Source organism: Cetorhinus maximus, chromosome 13 (genome assembly GCF_964194155.1).
Source record: "Cetorhinus maximus chromosome 13, sCetMax3.hap1.1, whole genome shotgun sequence".
Lineage (NCBI taxonomy): Eukaryota > Metazoa > Chordata > Chondrichthyes > Lamniformes > Cetorhinidae > Cetorhinus > Cetorhinus maximus.
This window is the reverse complement of record NC_135891.1, coordinates 4,085,806-4,108,651: the sequence shown is the minus strand read 5'-3', so window position 1 is coordinate 4,108,651 and position 22,846 is coordinate 4,085,806. Positions and strand designations below refer to the sequence as shown.

Genomic DNA, 22,846 nt, shown 5'->3' with positions numbered 1-22,846 from the left:
AGGCCAGGCAGCATCTCAGGAGAGAGAAACAGAGTTAACGGCCTGGGTATTCCCGACGGCAGAGAGACTCTCGCGGAATAGGCCCAAATCTGGAACTCACCCCCCCTGTTACAACACCTACCATTTTCTCAGGGGCAGGAATAAGCCCTGGTCAGGATTCACACATATTTTGTGGAGGCAGCTGTCTCTACTCATGTGGTTTTGGTGTGAGAGGTGCCTGAAACCTGACCCACGCAGATTAGGCCTGGTGGGAGCAGGCCTGAACTTTGTGGATTCGTCTGGATAGCCAGGGCACCCTTTTTGATATGGTCCCAGGACACTTTTGGGAGAGGTCAGGTGCTCGTTGGAGGAGGTCAGCTTTCCTTTGGGAGAGGGGCTCTTTAGGAGAGGTTAGGTACCTTTTGAGAGAGGTAAGATGCCCTTTTGGATTGCTAAAAGCAGGCATGAACGTACACAAAAGTGCATAACCTCATTGGAACAATGAAGTTCATTGGATCTGTCAAAAACAACTGCCAAAAGGCTCAAGATGAATTGTCAAAGGGAGCTGGCAAGCCTTTTAGGCATTTAAAACTCCTTCCCTTTAACTCTTTGAAAAAGCTGGAGTGTAAAAGGAATGATTGCTCGCTCCTTTACCCTGTCCGTTGACATAAGCCTGAGGGCTCCCACGAGTGCTGCATGACTGATTTCACAACCATCCATTATCACAGTAGGTTGCCTGCCATTTCATAGTTTGATTGGCATCTCCAAGTGGTTATGGACTCTTTGAAGTGGAACTATGAACTCCAATGCTTGTTTTTATAAGGGATTATGTAATTGAATGAAATGTTTGTTGTTTCAAAAGATAATGTAGTTGAAGGAATGTAAATGTAGTAAATGGGTTTTTATGAATGAGCGTTTTTTAAAAAAGTAAAGTCTGCAATAGACACTTGGGACTTCATTTAACCTCAGCATGCGTCCTGAGATTTGACCATAATGGGTACTGGGTGAGTTGGCAAGGTAAGTGCAAGCGAAAAGGGTGGTAGATGCGGGCATGGATTGGCATGGAGAGTATAAGGGACCATGGCGGGGCATAGGCTGACATGAAGGGTATGAGGGAGCATGGGGAGATGGGTAGGGGCATGAGGTGGCATGCTTTGGCCTGGATGGGGCATGAGGAGTGTGTGTATGGGGGTGGGGGGTGTGAGGGGGGTGTTGAGGGGTGAGGGCTGAATGGCTGCTTTATGCTTTTCTGGTTCTTTTGAAAACTTCAACACAATGCCAGTGCTCTGAGGCAGGCCTTCCATTCAGCCGGCTGCACCCAGCATCCTTTGCACTAGTTCCGGGATCACCCAGCCCGACTCCCAGGGAGCCTCGCCACCCTGGAACGAAAATCCGACCTTCCGGGCCACTTTGTCCCAGGTCGGGTTTGGAAAGCCCGGAAATGTCCGGACCGGGAGCGAAAATCCAGGCCAACATTTCAGGTCTGCAACCTTCCATCAGAATCCACCAGCCTGAAACAGTAACTCTGCTTCTCGCTCTCCAGGCGCTGCCAGACCTGCTGAGTATTTCCTTAATTTTCTGTCTTTATTTCAGATTTCAGCATCTGCAGTACTTTGCTTTTGCATGACCTTCCTCCAATCCCCCACAGCCCCTTGTTTGACACCACATTAGCCAGTTTCTAATTTACTGGCATCGCCCCAGTGTCCATTGATTCACTCAGAATGTTTCCCATTTCCTCACCATGGCTCTCTTAGCTTTTCTGACTGTACCAGTGATTTGCTGGTCTTCAGCCTCTTCAGAATCGTTCTTACCCAATATCAGGATTTCACAGTGCAATGAAATGTGTTTGACATTGCAAAACACATTATAAAACATCCAAGGAGAATGCAAAGTATCTTCTGCCTGATCAGTGAGGGAGCCCACAGTTAGGTGCTGACCTCTAATGGCCTCTAGGGACAGGGGTGTGTCCACTGGTCTCGCGTTACCTTCTTGTTGTGTACAATCTACTGAATCTAGTCCCAGTGGATAGCATACTCACCTTCTGAGTCTGAAGGTTGTGGGTTCAGGTCACTCCTGAACCAGGCTGACTCCCAGTGCAGTACTGAGGGAGAGCTGCACTGTTGGAGGAGCTGTCTTTCAGAGCAGACCTTAAATCAATACCCCTTCTGCCCTCTCAGGTGGACATACGTGCCCCCCCCATTGCACTTTTTGGAGAAGAGCAGGGGAATTTCTCCTGCTTTCCTGGCCAATTTTTGTCTCTCAATCAATGCCAGCAAAATCAGATTATCTGGTCAATTATATCATTGCTTTTGTGGGAGCTTGCTGTGTGCAAATTGATAGCTGTGTTTCCTAGACAGTGACTGCACTGCAAAGGTACTTTACTGGTTGCGAAGCGGTTTGGGAGGTCCTGAGATTATATACAGTGCCATATAAATGCACAATCTTCCTTTCCTTTCAATTCTGAAGACTACTTGCTCAGCAGCTTGTTTTTAAAGCTTATGATATTTAACCAGCAAAATATATTTACTCATGATTCCCCCACACACCCAGTGAACATGAGGAGGTGCTGGGAAACTTACTGAAAAGTCACCACTTCCTTCACCTGTGAAAAGCCCTGGGAGACCCTGAAAGATGAAAGAAGAAATACTTTTAGGGGTAAATTGTGACTTAATTGCATAAAATAAGATTAATTGCTGAATGTAATGGAGAGTGACATTGGTCGTTCCCAGTGTTTGGGACATTGGTCGTTCCCGGTGTTTGGGGAATGGGCTCAAAGCAGGGTGGCACACCTTTTACAACTGCTCCAACCTTGACTTCAGTCGGCAAAGCTTCTGGCAAAGTCCAATTTCCCCCTCAGATATCGTCTCCTACTTTTCTCCCCTTCTCTCCGAAGATAATGGCTTGCCCGGGGGTCTGACCCTCCCCCATCATCTCAACTCACCCTGCATGCATGAGCCATGTCTGGGAGCTATCACACCCTGGGTGGCATCACAGTTAAAACCCACCCTCTCCTCATTCAACGCTGAGAGGGTGAAGATATCAGATGCAAGGGTAACTTTCAAAAGGGACTTGGATAAATATTTGGAAAGGAAACCTTTGCAGGGCTATGTGGAAAGCACAGGGGAGTCAGGCTAATTGCATAGCTCCACCAAAGAACCAGCACAGGTACAATGGGCCAAATGGCCTCCTTCTTTCAATATGATTTGAATGCTCAACAGTTGGGCACCTTCCAGAGGCAGCACTGAGGGTTGATTAGGAGCAATCATCTTGGTTGATGCAATATCTAACGCCAGGTGTGACTAAGCGCTAGCCTATCTGAGAGTTAGCTGACTGATCACAGACTGCGGATAACGAAAGTGGGTCTCCACTTTCGCCTCCGGGCAGTAACCTGGTGAAGCAGAGCTCCCGCTCTCTGTAGAACTTGCCTGATCTTCATCTCACTAATTTCACCTTTACCCCTGTTAATAAATCCACCCAGGTAAAATGAGATGCTGGACCTGTTCTAACTTCTTTATGGCTAAATGTCTCTACCTCTGCAGCAGATCCAAACAAAACACTTGATTTGCTGATTTGGTGTCACACGTACCGGGGTTCCACGGGGTCCAGGGGGTCCTGGAAGTCCAGGCAGACCATCTTCACCCTGAAGAATACAGAGAAAATTAACATGGACTGAAAGGGTGCAGGTTTTAGTATGGTGTGATGTGTTGTGCTCAGGCTGGGCAGTGTCCTCGCTAACTGGCCCTCTGCTGTGTAAAGTTCTCACCACGGTTAAATGACCATGGGGAAGTGTAGGGTGGAGCTATGGAGAGCTCCCCTAGCCACTCCCAGTGGAATTAACAGTCACAGCATCAGCCCTGAGGGGAAGTTACTCTCACCACAGCTCCCGGCAGCCGGTTCCTGACTGGTAATGGAGAAGCTTAAAGCAAGGGCCAAGCATTATATACACTAAAGAGCCAAGAGCCAGTGGCTCAGTGGGTAGTACTCTCGCCTATGAGGCAGGGTCTTGTAGGTTCAAGTTCCACTCTGGAGAGTTGGCCCATAACCTGCCCTGACACTGGAGTGCTGTACTGAGGAATTACTGCCTACGGACGAAATGTTAAACTGAGGCCCTGCCTCCCCTCTCAGGTGGACATAGAATTCCAAGGCACTGTTATCAAAGATGACAGCGGAGTGCTCCCTGGCCAATATTTATCCCTCAATTGACATCGCTAAAAAAATGATCAGATCACATTGCTGTTTGTGGGATCTTGCTGTGTGCAACTTAGCTGCTGTGATTCTGATATGGTGACCACACTTTAAAAACTGCTTCATTGGCTGTGAAGCACTTTAGGGTGTTCCCAGGCTGTGAAAGGTACTACCTCAATGTAAGTTCCTGCTTCTTGGGACCTATTATTGCGCTACGTGAATACAAGTTGTTGCAGCTTCTAAACAAACTTCCTGTATGGACATATCCTCGCTCACTCCTCTAAGGGGTGATTTTCTGTGATCGGGGTTACCATTGAGTGGCTATCCTTCCCACTCTGCTAACGTGCTGCGGTGATTTGAGCAATTCTTGACTCAGTACACGCCACATTCATATCGGCCGATTGGAATTTCAGTCATTTGGCATTTGGCTGAACTGGTTGGATTGAACTAATTGGATTGACCACAATGGTGACTCCAAACGGTGAAACTGGCCAGAGTCCCAGCCGAGGCAGCGGTGGGTCAGTAAAATAAAGCTGACCTTTGAGAGGCCCAGAGGGTTCACCATTTACAGACTGAATCAGGGTGTTTGGTTGTTAGCAAGGGAACATCATTCATTACAATGAAGGATTCGGGCAGCAGGCTCATGGGAACATCGCCTCCTGGAAGTTCCCCTCCAAGCCACTCACCATCCTGACTTGGAAATATATCGCCGTTCCTTCACTGTCGCTGGGTCAAAATCCTGGAACTCCCTCCCTAATAGCACTGTGGGTGTACCTACACCACATGGACTGCAGCGGTTCAAGAAGGCAGCTCACCACCCACCTTCTCAAGGGCAATTAGGGATGGGCAATAAAAATTGGCCTTACCAGAGACACCCTCATCCCGAGAATGAATAATAAAAATATCTGTAACAATGCTGGAAATTAAAATGTAACTTTACTGAATTAAATAGCTAGTCACAAATCCTGGCTGCAACAGACCTTTAAACAACTAGACCAGGAATATTTTGGTGAATATGACAGTGTGTAGAACTGTCACAATAAGTGCTAGGATATTGTCGACTTACCCGTTGTCCTTGAGGGCCCTGGGATCCAGGGAGTCCAACGTCTCCTTGGGGTCCCTGTGGAGGGTTTAGTGCAAATTACTCAGATGGGGCCACATTCAGGTGAATTGACGAAAAAGTTCAATGCAATTATTTTTCAGAGCATGTCAAATTCATTTCACTCTAGAATGTCTCTCAATGATTTTTTAAAAATATAAATCAGATCAGATGAACATGAAACAAAGCTGCTGAGAAAAGTGATTCTCCTGCTGGCAAAATCAGTCAGTTTAATTCTTCTCCGCCGATGCTGCCAAACCTGCTGAGTTTTTCCAGGTAATTCTGTTTTTGTTTCAGTTTAATTAACATCTGCTCTCCTCTGCAAAGCACTGCATCTACATCCACCAATTCAGCTAAGTCAGGAGTCCAATTTTGGCCTGTTGGTCGCATGTTTCTAACTTATTCCCAATGCTGGCACCTTGCTTAGAGACAAGTGACCATGCTGAATAAAAACAGGCATTTACAGACTGCATTATTCTAATAATCTCCTGGCACATCTCCCACCTTTCCCCGTCTCTGAACTTGAGTTCATCCAAAACCATGCTGCCTCTATCCTAACTCACGCAAAGTTCTGTCCACCCGTCACCCGCTGTGCATGCTGAACTACATTGGCTCCTGGTCCAACAACCCCTCGATTTTAAAATTCTCATCCTTGTGTTCAAGTCCCCCCATGGCCTCGTCCCTCCCTATCCCTATAATCTCCTCCAGCCCCATAATCCTCAGAGATATCCGAGAACCTCTAACTGTGGTCTGCTGGGCATCTCCAATTTTAATCGCTCCGCCATTGGCAGCCGTGTATTCAATTGCCTTGGCCCCAGGCTCTGGAATACCCTCCCTAAACCTCACCGCCTCTTTACCTCTCTCTCCTTCTTTAAGACGCTCATTAAACCGACCTCTTTGGTCAAGTTCTTAGTCCCTTTTCGGTCTCAAATTTTGTCTGATTTATGCCCTATGAAGCACTTTAGGATGTTTTATTACATGAAAGGCACTCTTTAAATGTAAGGTTTGTTGTTGTTGAGTGGTACAACAGTCATTGATCAGCAGTGGAGTGGGCATGGGAACTATCACTGACCTTATACCTCAGCATCCTGGATCTACAAATACAAAGTACTTTTACACATATTTGGTGATCAAGTGTACACAAGGTGTTTTTGGTTGAAGTTAATGCACGTCCAACACAATGTTACTTACTCATGCTTAACACAAGCAGCTAGAACTATAGAAAAATTACAGTGTAGAAAGAGGCCATTCAGCCTGTCTTGTCTGCACCGGCCATAAAAAGAGAAGAAGGAAGCTAGCCGCTCATTTTTAATCCCTCTCTCCAGCATCTGGCCTGTAGTCTTGTGGCTATATGTCTTTCTAAATTCCAGTCAGAATTACAGATGGCTGCACCTTTTAGAGGAATGGCTGCTGAAATGTTCGAGGACAAACTGCATAATCTCAGCTCAGGAGTGATATCGGGAAACACTTTTGCTTACAAAGCAAAGAGGAAATTTGGAACTGTCCTCCACAGAAGGGTCTGGATGCTGAAGAGACAATTGAAAACTTCAGAGCTGAGATTGATAGATTTTTCTTGGCTAAGGTTATCAAGGGATATTGAACAAAGGCAAGTAAAGGAGATGAGATACTAGTAGAATAGGCTCAAGGGAACGAATGTCCTCCTCCTGGTTCAGTGTTCCCACAGATGCACCTGATAAGCGTAAAGTGGGGCTAGATTTTATGCTGCCCTGCCAATATGTTTTAAGGTGCAGGGGCACATAAAATGCAGTGATGGGTCTGTCTGCCACTTTCCCACCCGCCCCCCCCCAAACTGTCTCCCATTATACTGAGGTGATGGGGGTGTCAGGCACCCGCTTTCCCTTGGGTCTATTGAGGCCCTTATGTGGCCAATTAATGACCATGTAAGTGCCGCAATGCATGCCCACCACCATCTTACCCCCAGCACAGGGAGCCCCTGCAGCTTTTACTACACAGGCTAGTATTGGGCAAGGGGTGGGACCTCCTTTGGGGATCCCCTGTGCCTATCAGAAGCACCTGCCCAAAGGAATACCCACTCTTTATCCCTTCGACCGCCAGCTTCTCAAACCCAGCCTCCCACAAACCCACCCCCCAGCCCTCTCGCTGGGGCCTGCTTGCCTGGGCCCGGTGATACCCTGGACTTACCTTGAGTCTGGCTCCCGTAGCCTCCCCTTTGTCGTGACTGCCTGTGGTCTCAGCTGTGGCCACTGCTCCAACCTGGCGCTGCTGGGACTACACGTCGATTAGCCAGCAGCTTTCTAAAGCAGGACTTCCACCCCAGTTGGGGGCGGAAGTCCTATTCTGAGCCAATGAACACCCTGCTGAGTGTAAAATGGCTGTGGGCCAGCCAGTTTTATTGTGGGCACGCTCCAGACCAACGTTTTTAGTCAGGGGGTATGGGAAATCCAGCCCATGATGTTTAGGATTTTGGTGATTACCTTCGGTTGAAATTTTAGTTCAATAAATACAATATCTGTCAAAAATCAGATGACAGTATTGACTCTTTGTTTATCGTTGGCTTTAGCAGAGTTTCACGCAGAGACTGGAACTCCCTCCTGAAGTGGATACCATTCCTGAGCTGATCTCTTTTCTCTCTCAAACATTCAAAGTAACACATAATTCAACTTGTTTCATTTTAGGGTTCAAATCGACCTCATCTCCTGTTTACCTTTCTCTTACCCCCAGCGATGGACACCTGAGCAGCCCCATCAGCGAGACAGCATTGAAGCAGAGTAACAGTGCCCACAAAGTATTAATAAAAATTACATAACAACAAATCATTTCTCTGTATCTGCCCTATCAAATCCCTTTATTCATTTTAAACATCTCGGTCAATCATCTAAGTTCAAGAGAACTATATGGAATTATGTGGAATTTACGGCACAGAAACTCTGACCCAACTTGTGTGCTGGTATTTATGTTCCACATAAGTCTCCCTTGCTCTACTTAAGTTAATTTACCTTGTCAACATATCCTCAAGTATTTATCCACCTTCACCTTAAATGCATCTATGCTATTCTACTTCCTGTAAGTTCCACATTCTAGCCATTCTCTGGGTAAAGATGTTTCTCCTGAGTTCCCTATTGGTTTGACTTGTGACTACCTTATATTTATCACCCCCAGTTTGGACTGCTCCATCTTCTCTACATTTACCCTATTGAACCCTTTCATAATTTTTAAGGCCTCATCTGTGTTTTCAGGGCAGTTTCTAAAGCAACACGTTCTAGCACCAACCAGAGAACAGGCTATACTGGTAATCTGGTAATGTGCAATGAGTCAGGATTAACTAATGACCTCATAGTAAACTCTTTCGAGTTATCAACAGTCACAGATTGCAATTCTTTTGAGTACAATCACAGTTCTTGGTTTCCGGGAGTGGGACATGAACCCACAACCCTCTGATTCAAAGGCGAGGGTGCTATGAACTGAGCCACAGCTGACACCTCGACCTCATAGTAAAGGTGCCCCTAGTTAGCAGTGATCATAATTTGATTGAGTTTCACATTCAGTTTGTGGGAGAGAGGAGTGGATCTAAGACTTGTGTTTTAAACTTAGATAAGGGCAATTATGAGGGCACAAACACCAGGCTGGCTAAAGTGAATTTGGAAATTAGGTTAAGGGATAGATCAGTAGAGATGCAATAGCAGGTATTTAAGGAGGTATTTCAGAATACTCAGGAAAGGTATAGTTCAGTGAGAAAGAACGACTCCAAGGGATGGACATACCATCCGTGGGTAACTAAGAAAGTTAAAAATAGAATCAAATTGAAAGAAAAAGTGTATAATTCCACAAAGATGAATGAAAGGTCAGAAGGTTGGACAGAATATAAAGAATAGAATAGAATTACTAAAATATTGATAAGGAGGGAGAAATTAGAGTACAAGAGAAAGCTAGTTAGAAATATAAAAACAGGTAGCAAGAATTTCTACAGGTATTTAAAAAGGAAAATGAATGTTGGCCCTCTAGACAGTGAGCCTGGAGAGTGAGTCTGGGAGTTCAGGTCAATTATCTCAGCTCTAGGACATCACTGCAGGAGTTCCTCAGGGTAGTGTCCTCGGCCCAACCATCTTCACCTGCTTCATCAATGACCTTCCTTCCATCATAAGGTCAGAAGTGGGGATGTTCGCTGATGATTGCACAATGTTCAGCACCATTTGCGACTCCTCAGATACTGAAGCAGTCCATGTCCAAATGCAGCAAGGCCTGGGCAATATCCAGGCTTGGGCTGACAAGTAGTAAGTAACATTTGCACCACACAATTGCCAGGCAATGACCATCTCCAGTAAGAGGGGGAAAAAAATCTCCCCTTGACATTCAATGCATTGCTATCACTGAATCCCCCACTATCAACATCCTGGCAATTACCATTGACCAGGAACTGAACTGGACTAGCCATATAGATACTGTGGTTACAAGACCAGGTCAGATGCTGGGAATTCTGCGGAGAGTAACTCATCTCCTGACTCCCCAAAGCCTGTCCACCATCTACAAGGCACAAGTCAGGAGTGTGATGGAACACTCCCCACTTGCCTGGATGAATGCAGTTCCCACAACACTCAAGAAACTTGACACCATCCAGGACAAAGCAGCCTGCTTGACTGGCACCACATCCACAAACATTCACTCCCTCCACCACCGACGCACAGTGGCAGCAGTGTGTATCATCTACATGATGCACTGCAGCAACTTACCAAGGCTCCTTAGACAGCACCTTCCAAGCCTGTGACCTCTAACACCTAGAAGGACAAAAGCAGCAGGCACATGGGAACACCACCACCTGAAAGTTCCCTTCCAAGCCACTCATCATCCTGACTTGGAAATATATCGCTGTTCCTTCACTGTCGTTGGGTCAAAATCCTGAACTCCCTCCCTAACAGTGCTGTGGGTGTACCTACACCACATGGACTGCAGTGGTTCATAAAGGCAGCTCCCTGCCACCTTCTCAAGGGCAATTAGGGATGGGCAATAAATGCTGATCTAGCCAGCGATGCCCACATCCTATGAAGGAATAAAAAGAAATAGAAATTAAGGAAATTGTGGATAAATTGAACAGGTATTTTGCACCTGTCTTCACTGTAGGAAACAAATAACGTCCCAGAAATAATTGTGAATCAGGAATTGAAAGAGAGGAGGGGGCTTAAAATAATTACAATCACCAGAGAAAGGGTAGTAAGAAAATTATTACAACTAAAAGCTGCCAAGTCCCTGGGCCCTGATGGGCTTCACCCTGGGCTCTTCAAAGAAGTGGCTGCTGAGATATTAGATGCATTGGTTTTAATTTTCCAAAATTCCCCAGATTCTGGAAAGGTCCCATCAGCTTGGAAAATAGTGAATGTGACTTCTCTATTCCAGAAAGGAGGAAGACAGAAATCAGGAAGTTACAGGCCAGTTAGCTTAACATCTGTCACAGGTAAATTGATGGATTCTCTTATTAAGGAGGTTATAGCAGGGCAATCAGAAAATCTCAATGCAATTAAGCACAGTCAACATGGTTTTGTGAAAGGGAAATCATATTTAACCAATTAATTGGAGTTTTTGAGGAAGCAACAAGCAACATCGATAAAGGGGAACCTGTGGATGTGGTGTACTTAGATTTTCAGAAGGCACTTGACAAGGTGCAACATCAACGGTTACTACGCAAAATAAGAGCTCATGGTGTAGGGGGTAAAATATTGGCATCGATAGAGGATTGTCCAGCTCACGGCAAGATGTGACGAGCGGAGTGCCACAGGGAGCAAAGATGGGGCCTCAACTATTTACTGTTTCTATCAATGACTTGGATGAAGCGAACGAATGTATGGTTGCTAAATTTGCTGATGACACAAAGATAGGTAGGACATTAAGTTTTGAAGAGGACATAATGAGCCTGCAAAGGGACATAAATAGGTTAAGTGAGGGGGGGTGGGGGCAGGTAGAGTATAATGTGGGAAAATGTGAACTTTTCCACTTAGGCAGAAAGAATAGAAAGGCAACATAATTTTAAAATGGAGAGAGGTTGCAGAATTCTGTGATACAGAGGGATCTGGGTGTCCTGGTACATGAATGACAAAAAGTTAGTATGTAGGTACAGCAAGTAATTAGGAAGGCAAATGGAATGTTGTCATTTACTGCAAGGGGAATGGAATATAAAAGTAGGGATGTTTTGCTACAGTTGTACAGGGCTTTGGTGAGACCACATCTGGAGTAGTGTACACGGTGTTGGTCTCTTTTTTTACGAAGCAGTTCAGAGAAGGTTCAGTTGACTGATACCTGGGACGGAGTGGGGGGGGGTGGTCGTTATCTTATGAGGAAAGGTTGGACAGGTTAGGCCTGCATCCACTGGACTTTAGAAGATCAAAAGGCAGTCAAATTGAAACATATAAGATCCTGAGGGAACTTGACAGGGTGAATGCTGAAAGGATGTCTCCTCTTGTGGGAGAGACTAGAACCAGGGGTCACAGGTTAAAAATAAGGGGTCTCCCATTTAAGCTGGAGATGAGGATAAATTTTTCCCTCAGAGGGTCGTGAGTCTTTGAAACTATCTTCCCTGGAGAGCGGCGGAGGTGGGGTCATTGAATATTTTTAAGGCAGGGGTAGATAGATTCTTGACTAACAAGGGAGTCAAAGGTTATCGGGGATAGGCTGAATGTGGAGTTGAGGCCACAATAGATCAGCCATGACCTTACTGAATGGTGGAGCAGACTAAAAAGGGCTGAACAGCCTACTCCTGCTCCTAATTCATATGTTCGTGTGTGTTCTCGTTGGGGTATGTTTACCAGAGCAATGCACAGGGATATGTGTGGAATGCTGTCCTTGTAAACTTCAGCATCAACATTTTTTTTAAACACTAGTTTTGGAATTCTTTGAAAGGTATTAAAATAATCACATTGGGAGGAATATAGATCAAAGAAGAAATTCATATTCCCGAGGTCACCAACCTGCGCAGTGCCACAGGGCTAATCAAAAGGTAATCATGAATTTGCAGTAACAATCGGTAAAATGCTCTGGATAATCACAATCGTATTTTTGTTGGAATGAGGGACACTTCCTGAACTTAGACAACACTTGAACCCTTAGCTTTATAAAGTGTGGCAGAGAGTACCAAAGGAAAGAAATTATGCTAAACCTTCATAAATCACTGGTCAGGGCGTGTGTGAAGTATCATTTCCAAATCTGAACCTCACACTTTACAGAGCATGTCATGGTCTTGGGGAAGGTGCAGTGTTCTTACCAGAATGGTACTAGGGGTAAGGGTCTTCAGTTATATGGAGGGACTGGACAAACTCATTCAAGTGAAGAAGATTAAGAGATATTTTCATAGAGGCATTCAAAATCATGAAGGGATTTGATAGAATAAAGGAGAAACTGTTCCCAGTGGCAAAAGGCTTGGTAACCAGAGGACCCAGGTTTAAGGTGATTGGCAAAATCACAGAATTTTATTGGCACAGAATTATTTGACACATCATGTTTGCACCATCTCTCCAAATGAGCATTATGATCTAGTGCCATTGCCCTGCCTTTTCCCAGTACCCCTGTTTGCTTCCATTCAAATAATCATCTAATGCTCTCTTGAATGCCTCGATTGAACCTGCCTCCACTACACTTCCAGGCAGCGCATTCGAGACCCGAACCACTCGCTGTGTGAAAAAGATTTTTCTCACGTCACATTTGCTTCTTTTGCAAATCACTTTAAATCTGTGCCCTCTTGTTCTTGATCCTTTTACGAGTGGGAACAGCTTCTCCCTATCTACTCTGTCCAACCCCCTCATGATTTTGAACATCTCTATCAAATCTCCTCTTAGCCTCCTTCTCTCCAAGGAGAACAGTCCCAACCTCTCCAATCTATCTTCGTAACTGAAGTTTCTCATCCCTGGAACCATTCTTGTAAACAAATGAACCAGATGGGAGATGAGGAGAATGTTGTTTTTACACATTGAGTTGCTATGATCTGGTATGCGTTGCCTGAAAGGATGGTGGAAGCAAGTTCAATAATGCAGCTATCCCTCGTTTGATAGAAATGTTCAAAATCATGAGGGGGTTGGACAGGGTAGATTGGGAGAAGCATTCCAAACCTGTCCCTAAAAAACAGTGTGCAAACAAAAGCATACTAAACAAGAATCACTTTCCAAAAAAAAAGTATGTAATAAGGGTGGATTATGTTCCTGACCCGTAATTTTTACATTAAAAACTTATTGACTGCTATGTACCTAACAGACCCGAAAATCCTCTTACTAACTTTTACAAGCTTAACATCTCTTTCCACTTACCTCGCGTTTCCTGACTCATCCATCTGATGCTTCCCACCTCTCCTCCTCGCTGTTTCCCTCCCCTGACCCTCCCATTCGCCAACCCTCCCATTTGCCTAGATGAGCGGTGAGCGAGTACTGGGGAGAAGGGCTATGAGAGGGATGGAGTGAGCGGGGTGGGTGGTGGGATGCAGTGAGTGGGAGGATCAGGGCGGGATATAGTGAGGGCAGGTGGTAAGCAGGAGGATTGGGGGAGGTGGTGAGCGGCAGATTCAGTAAGTGGGAAGGTCAGTGAGTGTGAGAGTCAGTGAGTGTGAGAGTCAGTGAGTGGGAGAGTGAGTGAGTGGGAGGGTCAGTGAGTGTGAGGGTCAGTGAGTGTGAGAGTCAGTGAGTGTGAGAGGCAGTGAGTGTGAGAGTCAGTGAGTGTGAGAGTGAGTGAGTGGGAGGGTCAGTGAGTGTGAGGGTCAGTGAGTGTGAGAGTCAGTGAGTGTGAGAGGCAGTGAGTGTGAGAGTCAGTGAGTGGGAGGGTCAGTGAGTGGGAGGGTCAGTGAGTGGGAGGGTCAGTGAGTGGGAGGGTCAGTGGGAGGGTCAGTGAGTGTGAGAGTCAGTGAGTGGGATGGTCAGCGAGTGGGAGGGTCACTGAGTGTGGGAGTAAGTGAGTGCGAGGGTCAGTGAGTGTGAGAGTCAGTGAGTGGGATGGTCAGTGAGTGGGAGGATCAGGGCGGGATATAGTGAGGGCAGGTGGTAAGCAGGAGGATTGGGGGAGGTGGTGAGCGGCAAATTCAGTAAGTGGGAAGGTCAGTGAGTGTGAGGGTCAGTGAGTGAGAGAGTCTGTGAGTGTGAGTCAGTGAGTGTGAAAGTCAGCGAGTGGGAGGGTCAGTGAACGTGAGAGTCAGTGAGTGGGAGGGTCAGTGAGTGGGAGGGTCGGTGAATGGGAGGATCGGTGAGTGTGAGCTTCAGTGAGTGTGAGGGTCACTGAGTGGGAGGGTCAGTGAGTGTGAGAGTCAGTGAGTGTGAGGGTCAGTGAGTGTGAGAGTCAGTGAGTGGGATGGTCAGCAAGTGGGAGGGTCACTGAGTGCGAGGGTCAGTGAGTGTGAGAGTGAGTGAGTGGGAGGGTCACTGAGTGTGAGAGTGAGTGAGTGTGAGAGTCAGTGAGTGTGAGAGTCAGTGAGTGTGAGAGTTAGTGAGTGGGAGGGTCACTGAGTGCGAGGGTCAGTGAGTGTGAGAGTCAGTGAGTGGGAGGGTCACTGAGTGTGAGAGTGAGTGAGTGTGAGAGGCAGTGAGTGGGAGGGTCAGTGAGTGTGAGAGTCAGTGAGTGTGAGAGTCAGTGAGTGTGAGAGGCAGTGAGTGTGAGAGTGAGTGAGTGTGAGAGGCAGTGAGTGTGAGAGTGAGTGAGTGGGAGGGTCAGTGAGTGTGAGATTGAGTGAGTGTGAGAGTCAGTGAGTGTGAGAGTCAGTGAGTGTGAGAGGCAGTGAGTGTGAGAGTGAGTGAGTGGGAGGGTCAGTGAGTGTGAGAGTCAGTGAGTGTGAGGGTCAGCGAGTAGGAGGGTCAGTGAGTGTGAGAGTGAGTGAGTGTGAGAGTGAGTGAGTGTGAGAGTGAGTGAGTGGGAGGGTCAGTGAGTGTGAGAGTGAGTGAGTGGGAGGGTCAGTGAGTGGGAGGGTCAGTGAGTGTGAGAGTGAGTGAGTGGGAGGGTCAGTGAGTGTGAGAGTGAGTGAGTGGGAGGGTCAGTGAGTGGGAGGGTCAGTGAGTGTGAGAGTCAGTGAGTGTGAGAGTCAGTGAGTAGGAGGGTCAGTGAGTGTGAGAGTGAGTGAGTGGGAGGGTCAGTGAGTGTGAGAGTCAGTGAGTGTGAGGGTCAGCGAGTAGGAGGGTCAGTGAGTGTGAGAGTCAGTGAGTGTGAGGGTCAGTGAGTGGGATGCAGTGAGTGGGAGGATCAGGGCGGGATATAGTGAGGGCAGGTGGTAAGCAGGAGGATTGGGGGAGGTGGTGAGCGGCAGATTCAGTAAGTGGGAAGGTCAGTGAGTGTGAGAGTCAGTGAGTGAGTGTGAGGGTCAGTGAGTGAGAGAGTGAGTGAGTGTGAGAGTCAGTGAGTGGGAGGGTCAGTGAGTGGGAGGGTCAGTGAGTGGGAGGGTCAGTGAGTGTGAGAGTGAGTGAGTGGGAGGGTCAGTGAGTGGGAGGGTCAGTGAGTGGGAGGGTCAGTGAGTGTGAGAGTCAGTGAGTGGGAGGGTCAGTGAGTGGGAGGGTCAGTGAGTGTGAGAGTTAGTGAGTGTGAGAGTGAGTGAGTGGGAAGGTCAGTGAGTGTGAGAGTGAGTGAGTGGGAGGGTCAGTGAGTGGGAGGGTCAGTGAGTGTGAGAGTTAGTGAGTGGGAGGGTCAGTGAGTGTGAGAGTTAGTGAGTGGGAGGGTCAGTGAGTGTGAGAGTTAGTGAGTGTGAGAGTGAGTGAGTGGGAGGGTCAGTGAGTGTGAGAGTGAGTGAGTGAGAGGGTCAGTGAGTGTGAGAGTGAGTGAGTGGGAGGGTCAGTGAGTGGGAGGGTCAGTGAGTGTGAGAGTTAGTGAGTGGGAGGGTCAGTGAGTGTGAGAGTTAGTGAGTGTGAGAGTGAGTGAGTGGGAGGGTCAGTGAGTGTGAGAGTGAGTGAGTGGGAGGGTCAGTGAGTGGGAGGGTCAGTGAGTGTGAGAGTCAGTGAGTGGGAGGGTCAGTGAGTGTGAGAGTTAGTGAGTGGGAGGGTCAGTGAGTGTGAGAGTGAGTGAGTGTGAGAGTGAGTGAGTGGGAGGGTCAGTGAGTGTGAGAGTGAGTGAGTGGGAGGGTCAGTGAGTGGGAGGGTCAGTGAGTGTGAGAGTGAGTGAGTGTGAGAGTGAGTGAGTGGGAGGGTCAGTGAGTGTGAGAGTGAGTGAGTGGGAGGGTCAGTGAGTGTGAGAGTTAGTGAGTGGGAGGGTCAGTGAGTGGGAGGGTCAGTGAGTGTGAGAGTGAGTGAGTGTGAGAGTGAGTGAGTGGGAGGGTCAGTGAGTGTGAAAGTGAGTGAGCGGGAGGGTCAGTGAGTGGGAGGGTCAGTGAGTGGGAGGGTCAGTGAGTGGGAGGGTCAGTGAGTGTGAGAGTGAGTGAGTGTGAGAGTGAGTGAGTGGGAGGGTCAGTGAGTGTGAGAGTGAGTGAGTGGGAGGGTCAGTGAGTGGGAGGGTCAGTGAGTGGGAGGGTCAGTGAGTGGGAGGGTCACTGAGTGTGAGGGTCAGTGAGCGGGAGGGTCACTGAGTGCTAGGTTCAGTGAGTGGGAGGGTCACTGAGTGCGAGAGTCAGTGAGCGGGAGGGTCACTGAGTGCGAGGGTCAGTAGAGCGGGAGGGTCACTGAGTGCGAGGGTCAGTGTTCGGGAGGGTCAGTGAGTGCTAGGTTCAGTGAGCGGGAGGGTCAGTGAGTGCGAGGGTCAGTGAGCGGGAGGGTCACTGAGTGTGAGGGTCAGTGAGCGGGAGGGTCAGTGAGTGCGAGGGTCAGTGAGCGGGAGGGTCAGTGAGTGCGAGGGTCAGTGAGCGGGAGGGTCAATGAGTGCGAGGGTCAGTGAGCGGGAGGGTCACTGAGTGCGAGGGTCAGTGAGCGGGGGGGTCAGTGAGTGCGAGGGTCAGTGAGCGGGAGGGTCACTGAGTGCGAGGGTCAGTGAGCGGGAGGGTCACTGAGTGCTAGGTTCAGTGAGCGGGAGGGTCACTGAGTGCGAGGGTCAGTGAGCGGGAGGGTCACTGAGTGTGAGGGTCAGTGAGTGCGAGGGTTACTGAGTGCGAGGGTCAGTGAGCGGGTGGGTCAGTGAGTGGGAGGGTGGGTGAGTGGGAGGGTCAGTGCAAAGTGTTGTGAAGAAGACCTTAAGAAAATGGTATGTGTATCTTTCCAGACTTGCTCCACCACCTTAAGACCATAAGACCATAAGACATAGGAGCAGAAATTAGGCCATTCGGTCCATCGAGTCTGCTCCGTCATTCAATCATGGCTGATAAGTTTCTCAACCCCATTCTCCCGCCTTCTCCCCATAACCTTTGATCCCCCTACCAATCAAAAACCTATCTATCTCGGTCTTAAATACACTCAATGACCTGGCCTCCACAGCCCTCTGTGGCAATGAATTCCATAGATTCACCACTCTGGCTAAAGAAGTTTCTCCTCATCTCTGTTCTAAAAGGTCTTCCCTTTACTCTGAGGCTGTGCCTTCGGGTCCTAGTCTCTCCTACTAATGGAAACATCTTCCCCACGTCCACTCTACCCAGGCCTTTCAGTATTCTGTAAGTTTCAATCAGGTCCCCCCCTCATCCTTCTAAACTCCATCGAGTATAGACCCAGAGTCCTCAAACGTTCCTCATATGTTAAGCCTTTCATTCCTGGGATCGTTCTCGTGAACCTCCTCTGGACCCTCTCCAGGGCCAGCACATCCTTCCTGAGATACGGGGCCCAAAATTGCTCACAATATTCTAAATGTGGTCTGACCAGAGCCTTATAAAGCCTCAGCAGCACATCCCCACTTTTATATTCTAGTCCTCTCAAAATAAATGCCAACATTGCATTTGCCTTCCTAACTACCGACTCAACCTGCAAGTTAACCTTAAGAGAATCCTGGACTTGGACTCCCAAGTCCCTTTGCACTCCAGATTTCTGAATTCTCTCCCCATTTAGAAAATAGTCTATGCCTCTATTCTTCCTACCAAAGTGCATGACCTCACACTTCCCCACGTTGTATTCCATCTGCCACTTCTTTGCCCATTCTCCTAACCTGTCCAAATTCTTCTGCAGCCTCCCCGCCTCCTCAATATTACCTGTCCCTCCACCTACCTTTGTATCATCTGCAAACTTAGCCAGAATGCCCTCAGTTCCTTCATCTAGATCATTAATGTATAAAGTGAAAAGTCCCAACACTGACCCCTGTGGAACTCCACTAGTCACCGGCCGCCATCCTGAGAAGGACTCCCTTATCCCCACTCTCTGCCTCCTGCCAGACAGCCAATCTTCTATCCTTGCTAGTACCTTGCCTCTAACACCATGGGCTCTTATCTTACTGAGCAGCCTCCTGTGCGGCACCTTGTCAAATGCCTTCTGGAAGTCCAAGTAGATAACATCCATTGGCTCTCCTTTGTCTAACCTACTCGTTACCTCCTCAAAGAATTCTAACAGATTTGTCAGGCATGACCTCCCCTTGATGAAACCATGCTGACTTTGCCCTATTTTACCATGCACTTCCAAGTATTCTGAAATCTCATCCTTAATAATGGACCTTTTACCCTCCCTGTGTCATCAGCCAACTTCCTCCCATCACCATTGACCCACCCAATATAACCATTCCTCTCCCCTCCGTTACCATTGGACCTCCCCACCACTACCCTTGAGCCTATAACCATCACCCTCCATATGCCTTCTCTCCCCTCTGTGCTCCACATATTACTGTCCCCATGCCCACCTTGACCCTGACCCCTCCCATTATCCACACCAATTGTTTTGTCCATTTCAGTGATACCCCCATGACACCATCAGCTATGTGACCATGATCCTGGTCCTGCCACCCTATGACATTCCAGTCCCCTCTCTCACTGTGACTATTCCCTCCACTGCCCAGTGCCCTCAGTTCAATCCCCAGGACCCCATCATAGACAGACCCCAGGCCGCCCTCTAGAACCAACTCTCTCCCACCATCGCTGCCAGGAAACCACTCCCCATCCACCCATTCACAGGGGTCCCAGACACAAGATGCAAAGCCCTTCCCTTCCTCCCACGTCCCTGCAACCTCACCTTCCCTCCTTGGCTCTGCCACTGCCCCAGACTCCCTCCCTCCCACTGCCAGCCTCCCTGCTCTGTGCCCCTCAGACTGCCACCACCCTATCATCGACTTGTTGAACAATACTCCCCAAAAAGAAAGCAAACAGTGGCTTCCCACTCTGACTCCAGCAAGTTGACTACCTCGCCTGCTGCAAGGCACTTATATGCAATGGTCAATCTGAAGGCATGTATTGCTTATGTACCAATAACTTAATTAGGAGGAGGAACTTAACTCTGACCAGCTGGCTTTATAAGCAGCATGTGTGACATGCAGATGTGATTCCCGACACACTTTCAAACTCCCCTGAACTTCATTGCAAAATTTCATCCTGCCGGAGGGAAGCTGATTTTGGCACCCCCCCCCACTCTCAGATAAGCACCCCCTGGCCACCTCGCTTCCCGCTCCTGGGAACTCGGTTAACCCCGTTAACTCGGTTTCCCTCTCTCCGCAGACGCTGCCTGACCTGCTGAGTGCTTCCAGCATCTTCCGTTTTTATTTCAGGGTATCCAGCATCTGCAGCGTTTTGCTTTAGTGTTGGCGTTCAGGCCGCTCGGCATGAGGGCTTCTTGGGAAAGTCGCAGTGTAGCCACTTGCTGGGGGGATGAATGGGTGTTCGCAGGCCAGTGAGACCCTGTTTGAACCCCTTCCGCAGGGGCCCTCCCCACACACCGGCCCCCCACCCATCACCCACCACCCTTAACCTCAACATTTCCCCAGGATAAACCAGCCCAACAAGTCAACATTTTTTTTAAACTGCTAACAATTATATCTTATTGGGCAGAACTGATTTCAATATTTTAACCATCAAAGAAACCTCAGCAATCCACTACCAGTGACAAAGATTTTCCATGATGTTTGTTAGGTTAAACAAATTTATAAAAATACTCGGATAATGTTCTCTCACTTGAAGTACACGATACATGTGGCAAAGATGTGGATTGGTAATACTGTGTGACTGTCGCTGTCTTAGCTTCTTAACCTCTTTCCAATGTTATTTCTGTCTCTGCTGCTGAGCACAAACTTGAGGCATTTCCACCTCCCGGACCCAGAGATTTCCTGACTAACTGAAGGTTCCAGATACTTAAGAATTTCTGCAGAGCAACACAATGTACACTTAAGGGGAAGCTCGGTGAGGTAAGGTCGGGAGGGGGGAAGAGGATAGAAGGACATGTTGATAGGGTGGGATGAAATAGGAAGGGAGGAGACTCATGTGGAGTATAAACCCTGGCAGAGACCTGTTGTGCCGGAATGGTCTGTTTCTGTGCTGTAAGCGCAATGTAATTCTGTGTAACATGGACCCAATTACTCTATGGGCCTTGCACAACAGTGAGAAGACTCAACTAGCTCTCAGTAACTAGACTGATATCCGGCATATAAACAAAAATAGCTGGGAAAACTCAGCAGGTCTGACAGCGTCTGCGGAGAGGAACACAGTTAACGTTTCGAGTCCATACGACCCTTCACCAGAACAGTGTGCGGAGCACACGGAGAAGGATGATATCCGGCAGCTGTAATCTCCTCCCAGTGAGACTTTCACTGAATGATAGAATCCCTTACCTCAGCTCCCAGCTGCCCCGGTTCCTGTGAATCAAAGAAGAGAAACACAACAATCAGCGTCGTTGCGATGACCCAGTGATCGGAATGATTTCCAGCTCTCTGAAAGTGTTCCCAACCTTCCCAATATCCAATATTTGAGCCCACACACAATGAGCTGGAATTTACACTGAGGGCTGGCTCTCCGCACCCCAGTGTAGGCCCCGGGGGCAAGCTCGGCTCCTCTTAGCTGGTTCGCTCCACTTTCAGTTTTTTAGACGATGGCCTTTTAAATTAGCATTAGGCTGGACATTTGTCCATCTCCAGGGGGAAGCTCCGCCTCATAGAGCTGCTGGCCAATCAGGGGCCTGCAGCTCTGCACACTGGCAGTGCCATGCAGCAGCGGTGGCCACGGGCTGGTACTGCAGGTAGGCCAGCGGCGGTTGTGTCCGGCGATGGATCCGGACATTCAGGAAAGTCTGGGATCTTGCTGGGGCCAGGTTGGCAGGCCAGTGAGGGGGGGATGGGGGGGCTTGTTGGACAGGGCACGTGAGGAAGGTGGACGTGGGGAGGCAAAACCGTGGGACAGGGGCCTCTAATTGACACAGTAGGCCTGGGGAGGAGGCATCAGCTAGACGTTGGGCACAGGCTTCTCCTGCTGCCTGTTATATTGGAGTGGCGAAGGGATGAAGCCCTTAACTGGGCCTTGGGCTGGCAGCCCACCCGACATTCCCCAGGCTGCCTGTAAAATCAGGTGGGGGTGGGGGATGGGTGGACTGGCAGCAGGCATGGCACTGACAGAACGGCATCCTCACGAGTCCACTCACCTGTTTACCCACCTAGGGGGTGGCCCGTAATATTCAGCCCAATGTTACCGAAGAATAAGCAGGAACGGATTGGCTGATTGTTTCCTCTCATGGAAAAGCTGGTGGGTTATATAGGGGAGGGTCGATCCACATGAGTGCCCAATTCCTGCTCAAATCTGAATGCTAGAATCGGTCTTGCGACACTCGCTTGCTACAGGTTTACACTGGTTTCAGTTCTGCTCGTTCCCTGTAAGAATCTCCCTTTCCCTGAGGATTCTGACCCCTTCTGGTGAACTGTCTCACTGACCAACAACCTCCTTGGGTCTCGCCTTATCCTTTGTGCAAGAGTCCAGTGGTGAACTGTGGTAGGCTTCACACCAGGCCAGGTTGTACCCTCACCCGCCAGCTTTTCCGGCAAGGCTCAGCACAGCATGATCAGGAGCAGGAACCCAAACTAACTTTTCTCTTTCCTAACAGAAAAACAGCCCACTTGATTGGCACCCCATCCACAAACATTCACTCCCTCCACCACTGACGCACAGTAGCAGCAGTGTGTACCATGTACAAGATGCACTGCAGGAATTCACCAAGGCTCCTTCGACAGCACCTTCCAAACCCACGACCACTACCATCTAGAAGGACAAGGGCAGCAGATAGATGGGAACACCACCAGCTGGAAGTTCCCCTCCAAGTCACTCACCATCCTGACTTGGAAATATATCGCCATTCCTTCACTGTCACTGGGTCAAGATCCTGGAACTCCCTCCCTAACAGCACTGTGGGTGTACCTACACCACATGGACTGCAGCGGTTCAAGAAGGCAGCTCACCACCACCTTCTCAAGGGCAATTAGGGATGGGCAATAAATGCTGGCCCAGCCAGCAACGCCCACATGCCATAAATGAATAAAAAAAGAAAGATTATAAGGTTGGTTCCATCTCCCTTTTTACCAGCCAGATCCTCAAAGATCTAATCTTTGATCTTGTTTGACTCAGCACCAGCCCATATTTAAGAACAGTCCCGCCTGAGGGCTGCTCAGATGGTGTCAGCTCTGGCACACTCAGCTCCCATTCCTAAAGGCCATGAGTTCAAATTCACTCCCGAGACCTGAGTGTGTAATCTAGGCTGACACTCCCAGTGCTGTACTGAAGACAAGCTGCACTGTCAGAGGTGCTGGCTTTTGGATGAGATGTTAAATCGAGGGCCCATCTGCCCCCTTAAATTAAGA

The 22,846-nt window shown here is 48.4% G+C and overlaps 1 protein-coding gene across 1 annotated transcript in view; it reads right to left on the bottom strand.

Moving 5' to 3' along the window:
- col9a3 (collagen, type IX, alpha 3) overlaps nucleotides 1-22,846 on the bottom strand; it is a 149,684-nt gene that overhangs the window by 85,239 nt on the left and 41,599 nt on the right. Inside the window, exons 7-10 of the mRNA XM_078554812.1 lie at nucleotides 20,837-20,860; nucleotides 5,231-5,284; nucleotides 3,566-3,619; nucleotides 2,559-2,603 (exon numbers count right to left, since the gene is read on the bottom strand). Coding sequence (XP_078410938.1) covers nucleotides 2,559-2,603; nucleotides 3,566-3,619; nucleotides 5,231-5,284; nucleotides 20,837-20,860 — 177 coding nt within the window. The remainder of the gene's footprint in view (nucleotides 1-2,558; nucleotides 2,604-3,565; nucleotides 3,620-5,230; nucleotides 5,285-20,836; nucleotides 20,861-22,846) is intronic.